General features: G+C 32.8%; 1 protein-coding gene across 1 annotated transcript in view; it reads right to left on the bottom strand.

Moving 5' to 3' along the window:
• Apoltp (Apolipoprotein lipid transfer particle) overlaps window positions 1–15,736 on the bottom strand; it is a 67,158-nt gene that overhangs the window by 36,409 nt on the left and 15,013 nt on the right. Inside the window, exons 19-36 of the mRNA XM_068768098.1 lie at window positions 14,690–14,875; window positions 13,738–13,873; window positions 12,603–12,782; window positions 11,840–12,110; window positions 10,843–11,135; window positions 10,263–10,442; window positions 9,638–9,832; window positions 8,361–8,546; window positions 7,517–7,686; window positions 6,202–6,416; window positions 5,206–5,368; window positions 4,508–4,733; window positions 3,820–3,924; window positions 3,247–3,358; window positions 2,735–2,881; window positions 1,900–2,018; window positions 1,199–1,396; window positions 172–351 (exon numbers count right to left, since the gene is read on the bottom strand). Of these exons, the coding sequence (XP_068624199.1) occupies window positions 172–351; window positions 1,199–1,396; window positions 1,900–2,018; window positions 2,735–2,881; window positions 3,247–3,358; window positions 3,820–3,924; window positions 4,508–4,733; window positions 5,206–5,368; window positions 6,202–6,416; window positions 7,517–7,686; window positions 8,361–8,546; window positions 9,638–9,832; window positions 10,263–10,442; window positions 10,843–11,135; window positions 11,840–12,110; window positions 12,603–12,782; window positions 13,738–13,873; window positions 14,690–14,875 (3,262 nt within the window). The remainder of the gene's footprint in view (window positions 1–171; window positions 352–1,198; window positions 1,397–1,899; window positions 2,019–2,734; window positions 2,882–3,246; window positions 3,359–3,819; window positions 3,925–4,507; window positions 4,734–5,205; window positions 5,369–6,201; window positions 6,417–7,516; window positions 7,687–8,360; window positions 8,547–9,637; window positions 9,833–10,262; window positions 10,443–10,842; window positions 11,136–11,839; window positions 12,111–12,602; window positions 12,783–13,737; window positions 13,874–14,689; window positions 14,876–15,736) is intronic.

A 15,736-nucleotide genomic window follows, 5' to 3' on the forward strand; every position in this document is an offset into this window, starting at 1 on the left:
ATGACACATCACATCACACTGTTCAAAAACATTATTAAGCTTATTTTTGCAATATATATATTAAGGATTTTCTTATGAATTCAGCTACAGGCCTACCTTTCTTTGTTATAGACCAAGCAAACATTATTTTAGTTACATTAAAGTATAATTACAATAATAAATAATACCCACTTTCATCATGTGCCCTTGGAAGGTTATAGTCGGATAGTATAGCGTGTCGAGAACAACATTGGCCGTAGTGTCGAAGTTCTCGACAAACATATCCGGGCTGCTTGGCTTTTTTTGGATAATGTCTTGAATTACATCCAACAAACCTTTGCCTTTATCCACTAGTAGTATTGCTACGCCAAACTGCAAAAATAAATATTATTACTTACAATTATATTCGAAATATTAACTATCAACGTTTATTTATTGACATTGATTTTATAACTACAAAATATTAAATAATCATACGACTACCATCTATTTGTTTCTTAAATCAAACAATTTTATTCTTCTGTACTAAAAGGTGACCTATTACTTTAATATTACTATTACACACTTTACCAATATTTTATAGTCTATGGGTTCTCTGGTGGAGCATTTGTAACATCAATAAAAAAATTAAAGACAATTATATAAGGGGGACTGGAACGTGATGTCGTTTCTGACGACATATTTTACAGAAAAACCGATTGTTTTTTACCGCTCCGGCATTGAAAATTTGTGTACTAAATGGCAAAAAGTTGTTAATAACAAATGTCAATATATTATAGATTAGAAAGAAACTTGATAAAAAAGGGGTCGTGTGAAAGTCTTTCCGATCCCCTAATAAACATAAGAATTTAAAATAAACAATTATAGCCATTTTTATGTGTTTTAATTATAAACAAAAAGTCTAGTACTTTTTTAATAACTCCGTACACGGTTGAGTCAACTATAATATTTAAACAAGCTTATGGTATACGCGGCGTTGGTAGGCCTCCACTCTAGGTAAACTGACGACATAGTTAAGGCCGCGAGAAGTAGCTGGCGATCTTTTTGAAAAGCCTACGGCTTGCATTGGGCGTCTATCGACTAAAACGAAGAAGAATTTTTAAAGTCATTGCTATGAAAATTTTTTTTAGCAAAATTTCATTTGGTACAAAAACTGTAATTCATTAAAATATTCCATAAAAAACATATTAGTTAAATAAAAGGAGATGACATAAATTACCTTATGTTTAGATAGTTGCATAGAAAGTTCAGTATCCAACCCATCACCAAAGACATTCTTAAGAACAAGTCCATTCTCTTCAAATCCATCGAGAGGTGTGTACAACTTATAAACATAGACAAAATCTAGGAGAGATTTCCAATGCCAAATACCGGTGAAGCCGAAGTCCATCTCTGCCCACCCTACCCTGAAGTCCAGCTGGAATAGAAATTGATAATATTATTGTAGTAAAAAACAATCACGGAATAAAAAAAAATATTAAAAAAAACGCCGTATATCTTATATATTACTAAGAATATCTATATATAGTAGAAGAAAGTTCACCACCATCTAAAGGGAATAAAATCTATAGGAAAAGTAGCTTTGAAATAATGATGACTTTATCAGGTAATTATATAAAACGCAGTATAAAATGCCCACTCACAAGGTGTACAGACGACATTATTACTGTGATCGGAAGACACTGGATATATGTCGCATCCAACAGATCCTATTAAAATTTATTGGACGGGACTTATGTTCAGCAGTGGAACATCTACGGTTAGAATGATTTTGATGATGATGAACTATGTCAATACATTATACAAAGGATATTTAAGGATATATAGATATAGTCCATTTTTTCATTAAAAAGATGTAATCACGAATTCAATTATTTTTTAATACATGGCTTTGCATGTAAACAGTTTATTGTTACTTACTTCTTTGGATGCCCTTTTAGCCGTCACCATGGCTCTGTTAAGATATTGTATAGGCAATGCAATATGACCGAACACGTGGAAATCTTGCATCGACATTAATTTGAGCAGCATTTCTATACCTATAAATGAGAATTAACTTGTTTGTATTAAAATAACTATCAATATTTAAATTTTAACTGTACAAAATACTCCAGATCACTAAGCATAGTAATCAAATAATAAAAAAATCCTAACAATATAGGTTTATTTTCTAAGAAGTTACATAGTTAACAGTAATATTAGTTCTGCATGTATTGTAAGAAACTCTTCTCTAACTTTTCTAAATAAAGCATACTCCTATTAAAGGAAGTCTTACATTCGCACTTTTATGAGAAAATTAAAGCAGCAGATAATTTCGGTGAGCGTCAACAATTGCAAAGAAATGTAAAGATGCGTTTACTTGCTTCAACTTTTAAGGTATGCAAATATTAGTTTTAATTTAATTTTTTAATTTAATTTAATTTTTTAATTATTTAATTTTTTGGTATTTTTATCTACATTTTATAAGTTGACGAATTATTCTTTTACTTTACCATCTCAATTTCTTTGCCATTTGGTTTTTCAATAATCTTGACATCGATGATCAAGACACCATGTCGTAGATTAAACAGGATAAATTAACAGAAGTGCTAGAAAGTACGTATGGACAACAGATGCGGGTTGATATTTTCTCTCATATGTAAATGCATCCTTAGCTTGTTATTACTACCAACAACGTGTGCATTTTTCGGTATTAATTCTGTTCAGTGAATGAAGTATAATAATTTAAATGATTATAAATAACTGAATCGTTTACCTGTGGTAGAGTTAGGTGTAACAACCATTGCGACAAGATGACGGTCTTTCTCTACGAAACCGAAACGCGCCGACATACGAGACAATTCACCTACCGGGCTTGTAACATTGATTACTAACATGCAGTTTGTAATGCGACGCATGTGCCCTGGAAAGAAATATAACATGCTAATTAGTAACACTTATTAAGTATAAATGCAGTAGAAAAAAAATATTTTTTTTCTTTAATACAGTGTAAATTATTTCTAATATGGTTAAGCTCGATTATTTTATTTATTAAAAGATACATACAACAGGATACAGCCACAGTTCAATACTAATTTTTAAATGTAAGTAAATTTGCTACTAGATAAAAGACGAATGAAATTAATAAACTAATACACCTTTGAGTTTTGGCTTATTATTAAAATTAACCGTTAAAATAAACTACGTGATTTGTAGACGTATGTTTGAATCGGTTATTTTTTAATCATAACAATTTTTTGAGTTAAATTTGGAGATTAAAAAACTTACCGTCAACATATATCTTGATGACTTTTTGTTCTAAATCCAAATAAGTGATTCCTTTTATATCACGTTTGTGTCCCAATATGAACTCCGTACGTAGGAAACCACTTGTATAACCCTGAAAAAAAAATATTTTAAATAAATATCTTTTTTCTCTTAAGGCCATTCTGTTATACACGTCTAATGTATGTATGGCCAGTCAAGGTAAGTGGTTACATAATAATACTTGATGAACTTCTGGATTCGAACCATACGAGTCCCTTCTTTTATGATGTCTAAATTTAATTAATACTTTTCAAGTTACTATTAAACGAAAGGAAAAAACCATAACAATGGCAATATTTGTCTGTGAACAGCCGCTTTGAAAACAATTAATATAACGGTAATAATACAATAGTACGTTCTTTTTTATGAGGTACGTATTTAAAGTAATCTTCTAAATGTACCTACTCATTTTTTTACTAAGCAAATAAATGACTGATTCGAAAAAATCAGCGTTTGCGATAACGTCACCGTTTGTATTTCCTGTTTTCATAATATTGATTTTTATTTTCTATGTTATGTATAATAAATAAATACCTGGAACGGTGTAATCAGCATGACTCTACCCGTGATATTATTTTCTTTCTCCCCTTTTTCTATATTCCATGACGAATTGAGCATAAGTTTACCTTCTTCATTGTACTGTAAATACGAACAAATTAATGTTAATTATATAATAAAAAAATATTAACACATATTTGGATTGGATTGGATATACAGATGCACATTTCCATGATGTTGAAGACTAATTATAGAAACCGCTTTGCTATAAAAAAGAACAGAATTTAGAAGTAATAAATTTAGATTTTAATGAAAGTATATCTATTTTGGTGTTGGCTATTACATAAATTTGTATATTTATTGATATACTTGTTTGGTCGATTACAGAATTACATGATCAGATGTGGGTTGAAGATTATGTATATTCCTGAAAAATTGTTTCTTTTTTTTCTTCATGTATTGATAAACAACATCAAATTTTATTAGTGTAACAGAAACTGGTACTGCACGATGTAGTTTCTACTCAGATAGACAAAAGCTACACATGCTTATGCCTATAAAGACAAGTTTTAGATTTTCGAACATTTTGGAATAAAAAAATTACGAGACCGTTTCCATAATTTTTTAATCATGGTAATGAGTAAATAATATTGTTATATGAACATCGATAATTTATATATATTAACGATACGAGGCTTTTAATGTTTAAATAGAAAAAAAAAACCTGAAAACTTAGTAGAGTATCGGCGCTTTTTTTCCAAACCACTCTATGCTTGGCAATCGCCGCAGCTGTGGGCAGCATCTTTATTGTAGAATTTACTAAAGCATTGATCTCTCCGTAAAATTCGTTGGTTTTGAACAGATAGTCGGCTAATAATTTGAAGGCCAGGTAGTCCTCTTGCCAGTTCATGCTGCCGTTAATTGCTTGCAAATTGTCCTTGTAACGCCACCTGCCGGTAGAAAAAAAAGTAATATACTTTTTTATTTTAAAGCATGTTTGTCTGTATATCCTTTTAACGAGCAGTAGAAGACCAATGATTACGATATTACGATTATTAACGAGAATTTGGGATTGACTTCATTCGTGATAAGAATGCAATGAATCATCACTTGCACTCATCATCATGACAGCCGATAGACACCCACTGCAAGGCATAGTTATTCCCTAAAGATGGTTACGAAAATTGGTCTTGCGCGGTCTGATACAAAAAAAGGATTTATAGTGGACTCCTATATATATATGAATTATAAAAAACTTATGGAATTTGACTTAAATATTGAAACTATCTGAACATTGTCTTTTACCACGGAACAACTTTAGTGTTGATATAAAAGTTTGTCAAATACATTTGAAGCTTAGCTAGCATAGAAAATCAGCATATCTTAACACTAAAAATTAAATAGTTGATACCCATTACTTACATGAGATTGAAGCTAGTGTTTTGCCAGCCAGCAAACGGCGTGACCATACTGGATAGTAAGGCATACACTGTTTCATCATGCGCCTCTGAATACATTTTGACTTGCCACAGAATTGTTGCGTCATTATTCCAACCCATACGGACATGCCATTGACAGAACCAATCTGAAAATAATAAAGAATATTATGTTACATTTTGATATTGATGGCAGGCCTTTATTAATATACTGTATTCTTGATAGCAGGGCAATGATCATTCGAAGAATGATTCAATGAAGTTATGTTTATTAAGTATATATAGACTATTTACAATCATGTGCTGTTTCCAGTTTCGAACCGTACACAATGGCAGAAACTTGCATCACTGATGGCGTGACAATAATTAAACTCTAAAAAGTATTGTGGCTATGGTAGTTAGTAATACAGATCAAGTTATGTGAACAGTACAGAGTTAATTCCATAAAATGTTCAACTTGAGATAAGTTGGTTAGTATAAAGGATATTTTTCCTCAAAGACAAAATATTATTCTATAGTATAATACTAGGGTTCGTACATTGATTAATCTTGTTGATACTTGTTAAATTTATTTTTTTCTGCTTGCAAAAGTGGGAGTGAAAGAGCACTATGTAACTTTGTCAAGCGAACAAAATATCAAAATATAGCTACATTGCATTCAACTTGTAATATACCCTGGATATGTACACTATATTCTTAAGGTGTGACATTTTTGGTTTTGAAAACTATAGGTGTTACTCGTTAAATGAGAGGACTGATTATAATAGAGTTGATGAATGATATACCTGTAGTGTTGTTCTTGTCATACTGCCTGTAAACTTTATTTGGTTAATATTGAATTTCTTACGTTCGTCTGAAGTTTGGTTAGAAATTATTCATTTTGGAGGACATTACTTGACTATAACTTTAATTAATACAATAATTTGCACAGATTCTTTTTCTTTCCATTATAAGTCTAAACATGTGAGATTTATTCAATTACCTCTGAGCAGCACCTCGAAATCTCCGTTAACAACTCTTCCTGGATAGTATAAGGTAAGGTATCCAGCATGGTGCAAATGTCCCTTGTTATCCAGTTGAATATCAACACTCAGCTTTTGCGAAGGGTCCCGGTTCGCATCCCAATTGATGGAAGCACTCAAACGCTTCTGGAGATCACTGCTCCATCTTTGGTAAGAGATCTGCACATCACGCAATCTGAGAAGCAGAGTTAAGATGTTTAATGGAATCAGGCGTTACTTCGCGGAAGTTCATCCTAAGTAAGAAAAGGACCAATATTTAGCCACTTCCGCACATGCAGTGGTAGTCGTGCAATGAAATGCACCGCCCGCCAGCCCGCTGATAAATGCGCATGCGGCAAACAATGCGAATCACACAACCGCCACCACCAAATCACTCAACACGTGTTTCACCCCTCCACGGGGCATCTTCAGGAGCTCCAGAAGCTCCTGGCGGGCGGTGCATTTCATTGCACGACTACCACTGCATGTGCGGAAGAGTTAAGATGTACAAGTTACACATTTATACTGATGTATATATTTTGAAACACTGGCACTATTCAGACCAAAGACATGCAATCCCTAAGCGATTTTTTGTAAATAGTGGCATACTTTAATGTTAATTCAACTTATGAATTTCAATATTGGATTACATTTAAATTTTGTAGGAAGGCTATTCGGTTTGTTTGTCCATCTTTACAGTGACTTCAATGTTGTGTTCTACCAAATTTCTATTGAGCACCTATCTTTGATATTACTTGTGTGAATTAGTGACATAACGAGATTGGTAGTAAATATAATATATTACATAAACTTGAACATAACTTGGTCAGAAAAACATAGTTTGTTGTCTAATGCTTTCACACTTTTTACATAACCAAATAGGTTATTTGATTTTTAACCTTCATCATGTTTTAAAAAGCGTAGGTATCGAGGTAGTTGTTCTATAAGATATATTGTGTATCCCTAGGGAATTATATTTGCGATCACCATAATTTCAACCGTTGATATATATATATATATATATATATATATATATATATATATATATATATATATATATAATCTGTAAGAAATACAAAGAAAAATAGGAACTAAGTTAGACTGTTATTTGACAATAAAATGAAGAAATGGTGACTATAATTCGTTTGACGTGTTGGTCAGTTCATAGTTATGTAGAAAACAAAAAAAATCACATAATGTCCACTGAGTCGACCTAATAACTTGACCAGCTTTAGCAGTGGGCGTCTATCGGCTGATATGATGATGATAGACTAATATAGCATCTAGAGTACTCACTGATCAAAATGCAGGTGGACGTTAACGTCGGTGTTGTTGTTCAGGTCGGCATTGAGGTTTACACTGTAGGCTCTACCGCTGGCATCTACCTCTACGTACGTTGTGAACTTCTGTTCTGAGAGCAAAACATGACGGACGAGAGCGCGATACTTGTCAGTGTTGTATTCGCCCTGGGAAAAACAAATACTGGTATCACTACAGATACTAAAGGATATTTTACACAAGGAAAAGAAACGCTGGAGCGGCTCACCTAGTTTGTTCGAGTGGTACGAGAAAAGTACTAAAATATAAATAAATAAAAATGGAAAAATTTAGGGAAAATTAGTAAAAATAATGCTTTACTTTTCAACAGGGAGACCGGAAAATAATGTCGTTTTTGCGCATGTCGATACTTGATCGTCATTTAGTAGTTCATTAAGTACTTGGAAGACGTTGTACACTAGATGACAAAAGGTTGTTCATAACGAAGGTGTATAAATTGTTGATTAGTAATAAAAATTGGATAAAATTGTAGTCGTGTGAATTTAACTCAAGAAAGCGACATTACTTTCCGGTCCCCCTAATACATACAAGTCTCATAATAATTACCTTTGATTATCTGTCAAAATTTGATGTAACTTTTCAAAAAACACATGTGACTGGGCGGACAGTTATTCGATTTCGCGCGTATATTATTTTGAGTATGTGCACTAAAATCCGATCCGATCCGATTAGACCGATTTAAAATTTTACTCATAGCCCGACTCGGCTCATAGAAAAGCTCATCTATATGAATAAAGTAACGAAGTAAGCGGAGATAGATAATCTCTGTTTAATATTTGTAAATGGCAATTTATTTTCTTACCTGACCAATAAACGTGATTTGTCGGTTATCCTGCGTGAATCTTGCGTCAACCATAATGTCCTTGAAGTGGCTGCTATTCAGTATAACCTTGACACGGTGTGAAGCCAGGTTAGTCTTGGATTGGTCCTGATAGAGCGCGTCCACGTTGAAATCCACACCCGTAAACCACATGCCTACCGCATTCAACTGTTAAAAACCACTTTTATTTTAATTTACTGTAAAAATCATCTTACTAGATTAAAAAAAATGGAAGAAAAACTTAAAAAAGTATTTCCGGAAAATATATGAGATATTCTGGATAATGTAACATTTAAAGAAATTCATCAATATGGCGACTAATTACTCATTAAATACCCCTTATTTAAAGAAGTCCGGAGGGCTAGCAGTGGTTAACCTTTCTGGCGCGGAGAACTTTGCAAATATAGTGACTATATGTGAAATAATTATTATTACTTAAATTGCGATTATCATATATAGTGTAGTACATTTTTAAATATGTATTATTTTACATGTCAATCATTTCTATTTGCAAATCTTCGGGAACTGTATCCACAACGATATTAAATGACGAGGAAAACTATTTTATGGAAACTGCTGTCTTTTCAGCTTTGAACATTTGAAAACGCAAGAGAAATTCATTAGTTTAATTTTTTGAACATTGTACTTTTTTTAGGTAATCAGTCACAAAAAATTGTTTAGGTTTAGTATGTATACCATTTCATTATAATTACTTTTCTAACAGATATTGATGGGAGAAAGTTGATAAAATAAATTCAATTTTAGAAATGCTTGGCAGATAGCATACACATCCCGAAAGAAAGCGGTTCAAGAGCCGGCTCATCTCTGTTGTAGTTAGTTCTACACTATATTACTGCTACTATACACTACTTTTTTATTTTTAACATTTTTACTATATAAATAATATCCTTTATATTGCTTCGTACACAAAAATTCATAGACTATTTTGTGAGGACCCTCACTTATTTCAGAAAAAGCATATTCTATAATCCTATCACTCAGAATCTTGAGAATAGAACTCTTCCCAATTTAACAAGTCTCTCCGCACTCAAGTTGAAGCCTTTAATTAGAAGAATATTAAAAAATATAAATTTATTGGTTCAATCTTTAAAGTGATTTTTTATTTAACAGTTTCTTAAGGAAAGTTGATTTTAATTTTAATTTTGTATGGCACAATAGCATTGCCTTTAAAATTTAGTAGATTGTAAAGTAATGTCAGCATAAATAGACGTCATAAAAGATTTACATAAATTCTATACCTGAAATTCATTAGCTTGTTTCTCGTGTATCTTCGCTTTGAGAGTGCAGGGGTGCAATGTAGGTAAGGTGGCGCTAAGCTCCGCGTCCACGTACAGCTGGGAGCCGGGCGGTGCGAACACGTAGCCAGAAATAACTATCTCGCGGGCTTTCGGATTGAAATTCAGTACGGCCAGTGCCGAATACTTTGGTCCTGTCTATAGATGAAAAATATAACAATAAATGCGAAACAATAACAAAAATATATTAGCGTTAACATGACTTTCAGTAACAAGTGAATATTAAAATAAATTTAAAACAAAGCTAAGTTAGTGTTAGTCGATATTTAAAACAAATATATCCAAAATATAATTAGAATAAATTATAGAAGCTTTACACATAAATATAAATAGAATAAATTCCTTGAAAACCTAGAAAATAGTACACAAATCGTTAAGAAGTACCACTGAAAGAGCCATATATTAGTTTTAATATTAATAGAGTGGCACACGCCTATTTATCTATAAAACTTTGAACAATGGCTAATTGGATTGAGCAGTACAGACATACTCCATATAGGTTTACATTAAATATTTGACTATAAAAACTTTTTACACATATACAACTGTATTATCCAAACATAATTACCTCCTCGAACTGTATCTTCAACAGTATCGGCCGCGGCGGACGTGTCAATGCGACCTCAGTGTTAAGAAGTACTCCGTTCAGTTTGTCGATGCGTTTGAAGACAAAAGTAAACGCCGGGTCTGCCTTCTGTTCTCGAGATGCGCTTACGTTCAGCCTTATGTCAATATGGCTTTGAGTTTTCTGAAATGAATATAATTAGTATTGATATACACAGTCGCTGACCAAAGTTAATATGTAATATGAAGTTCTGGAGTAGACTATGGATGGATGACCTTGATGATGTCGACGGAAGATACTGTACATAGTTTTTTGGCAACCAGTCTTATTGGATATATATGGGGAGGCCTATGTCCAGTGGTGGACGTCGTGCGTCTTAAATTATGATGATAATGGTGGATATCTATTTGTACAAGTTAAAATCCATTAAAATTTATAAGTTTCCTAAAAAGTCATAAATATTCATTTTCCAAGTAAGTAAAAAAGTAAGTAAAAAACAGTAAGAAATATGCACAAAAATAAAAAAAATATTCTTGGCAATTTGTACAAAAAATCTTTTTAAAAGTAAAATATCTGTACATACCACATTTCTTAGCACAGAGTAAAAATTATATCCCGGATAAGCTGTGAAGTCCATAGATAACTCCCCATACAGATCATGCCTGAAACCCAAGATTCTTTCGCTATATACGCCCTCTAATTTTATCGTTTGCTTTGGGTTTCTATAAAATTCATAGTCGAGTTGTAATTTCATTCCATGAGTAGGGCCATTTAGAGTGTAATATCCAATGAGGCGGCTTGCAAGCTGTCTTGTTTGGAAGTCCGTTGATATGTCCCACTGTGTGACTCCACCTTTAGTTTTTACTTTTACACTGCCTGGAAATTAAATTTATTTGTTGAAAATTTATATTTATTGATGGTTGATTTATGTACTAATAGCGTACATAATTTCTTACTGTAGCTTTATTTATTTAAAGTTAAAGAAGAAACCAGTGGTGGACACAGAAAATAAAAAATGTACCAAACAATATTCTGTTGCGAATTATTTAAGATTTTTTTAGCTTTTATATAAAATGGAATTTTCTGCAAGAATCGCGAGTAATAAACCTCGAACAATTCACTAATACAAAAATAAGGACACCCGTAAACAAGACTGTTATGCTAGACATGTCTCGACTTAAACAAAAGTAAGCTTTACTTGAACTCTTTAAAGTAAAATTTTCAGTGTAACTTAGCCTGTCGACTGCCGACATATCTGTCCGAACTCCCCGGGTGCGTACGGGTCAGATCTGCCCAAAATAAAGTAGGCTACATTATATCACCTTAAAAATACAGTTTATAATTGCTTGCTCTTGTTGATGTTTTGCTGATGTACTACAGACCACAGAAACGTAAACAATAATATTTCATTTATCATTTAAAAAAATTCGTTCCTGACACTGACATGCGTTATATTGCGGGACGCGAAGGATTAAGATCGAGACAATAGGAAAATTCTCCGTTACATATTCAAGAATTTAAAAAATCAAAAGAAATCTATATATCCGTTAGTTAAGCTTTTGTTGTAACAATGCACTCACCAGACAACTGGGCGATGGTTTGATTATTAACAACCCAATATGCGTGGGGTAACCAAACATATCCATACTTGATATCGTGTCTCTTCAGCGCCATTAACGTGTCGAACTGCTTCCTCCCGTCCACGTCCAAGCTGGCCTCCAATGATTTGTCATATTGCTTGTTCTGGTACATCGCTTTGGCTTTGATAGTGCTTTGGGCTGATTGCAAGGTGAGTGCGGCGGAGCTCGATGTGGCCGACATTATCATGGAAGCGTCTATCATACGCTTTTCCTTTAAATTATTGAGTATTATTAAATCAACGAAATTTATGTAATAGAAAAAAAAAAAATAATTCGTTTAATTGTTCCTTTTTATATTTTAAACTATCTAATCAGATATTTGTTATTGGAATGGCTATTTACGGATAGCTTTAAAAAGACTAATACCTCCTTATGCTTAGGTAGAGATGCAAAAAATAGTTTTTATTTGTAAATTTAATAAGTTAAAGCTTAAAAAAGCTTGAAGACAGTCACATAAATTGTTACCTAAATTTAATTAATTTAAAAGGTAGATATGCTCATAAATAAATTATCCCTTATGAACAAAAATGTTTTATGAACTATGCGACCGCGATCGCTATACTGCACGTAAAATACAGCTAATCAGTTGAAAGCAATAAACAATTTAAAATATTTTTAAATCTATGGGACATCCAATGGCTAAAACGATGACGATGAAGTAATATTGTTACAAACTTTGTTTTTCTTTGATAGTTTCACTTACCTTACTATTAGGAGTATCAAATGAAAATCCTATTACATCTGTAGTAGCATTCCTATCCCATTTGTATTGGAAGGCGTATGTCTTGGCGGATGGGTCGGCTTTCTCTAACGACACAATATACTTGGCCGGTCCGCTCATGATGAAATATGGCGCGTTGTGTAGATTCGTCATGTTTGGAAACTAGAATTTAATAAAACGTTCCGATTTAGTTTGTGAATTAAATTGTTCTATGCGCCTACTCATTTACCAAAAGCCTACACAATTGCCAGAGTCGATTAAAACAAAAAAATTATAATCAAGACACATGCAAAACAGTGTGAGAAATCTCCTTGTCTTACATTTTTCATTGACAACATTTCTTTAATCGATAACATTTAGTATACATCCGAGCTTATTAAAAAAGCTATCGAAAAAACATCATAAACCTCCACAAATTAACCCCGAAGGCGCAAAAAATCCAATGACAAGAATCTCGGTGGCTATAGAGATGTTTACAATGCCCAAGATCCATCACTCTGAACTTGGTAAGCATACTTAGGAGCCACTTCAGATATATAATCCAAAAAACTAAGTTTTGTAGGCATATGTTTACAATACTGTGTTTGTGTATATGTAATATATACATATATATATACACACACACACACACATATATATTATAATATAGACAGAATAAGAAGAAATAATTTTAGTATCGAACGCAAGAAGTTATTTAATTTTTTTCTTGGTTTTGGATGAAATAGGAACCGAGGTAACACAAACACTTCTTTCTATGCCATATCAATAACATTAAAATATTATACATTTATATGTTTTGTATAAATTACCAACAAGTTTGTTTGTATGTAATATTATTGTTGAAAATATGTGCTATTATTTTCAATTCCTATTTTGTAAGCGAAATACATTATATTCAAATGACACTATCATAGCTCTGTTTACCAGTTCCAGTATTGCTTGTAGTTAAAGCAAGTACTCTCTTAAGCCAACCTATTTAATATCAAATAAATGATGTTTTCACTGATTATGCTTTAATTAATTAAAATGTAACCTATTATTAGACTCTCTATATTTTTTTCATGGGTAAAATTATATGATATTACTGAGAAGTTAAATTTATAATTTCAGCACACACCTGGTATGCAGCACACACTTTAATGCCAATGGCCTTGTCGAAAGTAGTCCAGCTGCACGTGTTCTGTTCTATCCTGTTCTGATTCAATCCTTGTTGCTGGAGCTCCTGATCGCCGTGGAGTATGATGAGTTCCGATCTGAAAGTTCACATGGACAGTTAATAAAGCACACTCATCTTAATATGAAACTAATATATTATACTATTAACCATATCTATGTATTCTATTATATCCGAGACTCAGTTGATGGATACCAATAATTGTAATCAATTTAGCCATAGGATGTCTACTGGACACAACCCTCTCCATTTTTTGGTTCGTTGAGCGACTGACCTTGCCAATGAGAACCAAAGTGGTCACTGCAGTAACCAATTGAACTTAAGATTAGCTTTCTTGGAAATCTTCGATTTAGAAATATATATATGACATGAATGACAGCAAACGCCAAGGTCCTTTCTCGTACCTTTTTAATAGTTTCATTCCATAGAGCGTTTGCTTGGGGGCCGCAAGAAATTTAATTTTATTAATATCTTCTTTTTTTTTAACTTATTTCAGTAGTCTTTAAAGATACGGATTTAATATGTGTTGTATGTTTACTTAGTCCTAAATAACTAATCTTACGATCTTTTAGTTCCAAGTCTACAGCCCTTCGATATATATATATATATATATATATATATATATATATATATATATATATATATATATATATATATATATATATAACCGCTACACAACGAAAGGATTATTCCTACCCAATTTCAAGTCTCTAAGCTTTATATTTCCAGAGAAATCACGATGAATCAGTATATAGGTGAAAATCTCTTATATGCACATAATTTTTGGACGTAATTTTTGTATATTCACTTATAATGATGGTACTAATAATCATCAAATGATTCTGTTACTCTCTTCGGTGAACAAGTAGTTTCTAAAACATAAAATAACACTTACTTAGCAGCGAAAATCTCTTGCTTGTCTCTCGGTAGAGATAAATCAAGTCGTACCAGATTCAAGCCCCTCAAACTGAGTTTAGCTTCCACTGCAGTGGCGGTGTACAGGCGGGCGTTCAAACGGACGCCGCTGGAGCACAGCGTGCTCGCGACTACGCCCATTGTTGCTGCGATGTTTACTGCGACACTGGAAATTAGACATTACTCCTTGGAGATAAGGTTTAAAAAGGTCAAGGTTAAATTGCAGCGAGACCCTAGTGATACCTGTTAAAATCGGTACATTTGTAAATGGTCTTCAATAGCTTTTTTAACGAAAGCTAGTGTAACCTGTGAACTTGACTCTTCAGTTATTCTGTACGACATTGAAATATTTGTTTTTAACTCTCCTCAAACATTTATCCATGATATAGCCAAAATTGATGTTTTTGGTTTGTATTTGGTTATGTGACCAAATAACCGCACAAGAAACGTATACAGCTATGGCGTTGGTAACCAACAAATTAATGACCATGATCATGTAATTATTGACACGATAATGTAAAACAAATGTACGGTATTCGCCGAGAGAAAACGTCTATAGCTGAGCGCCAGAAGGCGCTGTTCGCTGAGACAGGGATAAAGATTCTTCGCACTTCAGTGCTACAGAAACTCTTGCACTAAAGGTTGAGGTTGGGGCCGTGGAAAGTACAGTCAATACTCCCTCCATCTCGCCATACGCAAACCTAATGCGCGGTACAAAGGTTTCGGTAGCACTATATAACTAGAATATAGTTGTACTAGTACAGGAGCTTAAACAAAATCAAGAAAAACCTCTCGACAAAAGTGTACTCTTCAATTTGGTGTACTTTAGTCAAATACAAGAAAGTCAAGGCTATGGAGTCTCTGAGAGTGGATTTAAGTTAGACTAAACAAAATTCAAATTATTCAAATTTAAACTATGGGAATGAACAAAGAGGACAATCCTATTATTATTTAAAAAGTAAATCTTATTCATAAAATTCTCTTTAATATTGTATAGTTTTAAATTATCTTGCAATTTATAAAACTG

This window comes from Battus philenor, unplaced genomic scaffold (genome assembly GCF_028537555.1).
Source record: "Battus philenor isolate CCGP_79_NKW_IND1 unplaced genomic scaffold, ilBatPhil1.0.hap1 SCAF_24, whole genome shotgun sequence".
Classification (NCBI taxonomy): domain Eukaryota; kingdom Metazoa; phylum Arthropoda; class Insecta; order Lepidoptera; family Papilionidae; genus Battus; species Battus philenor.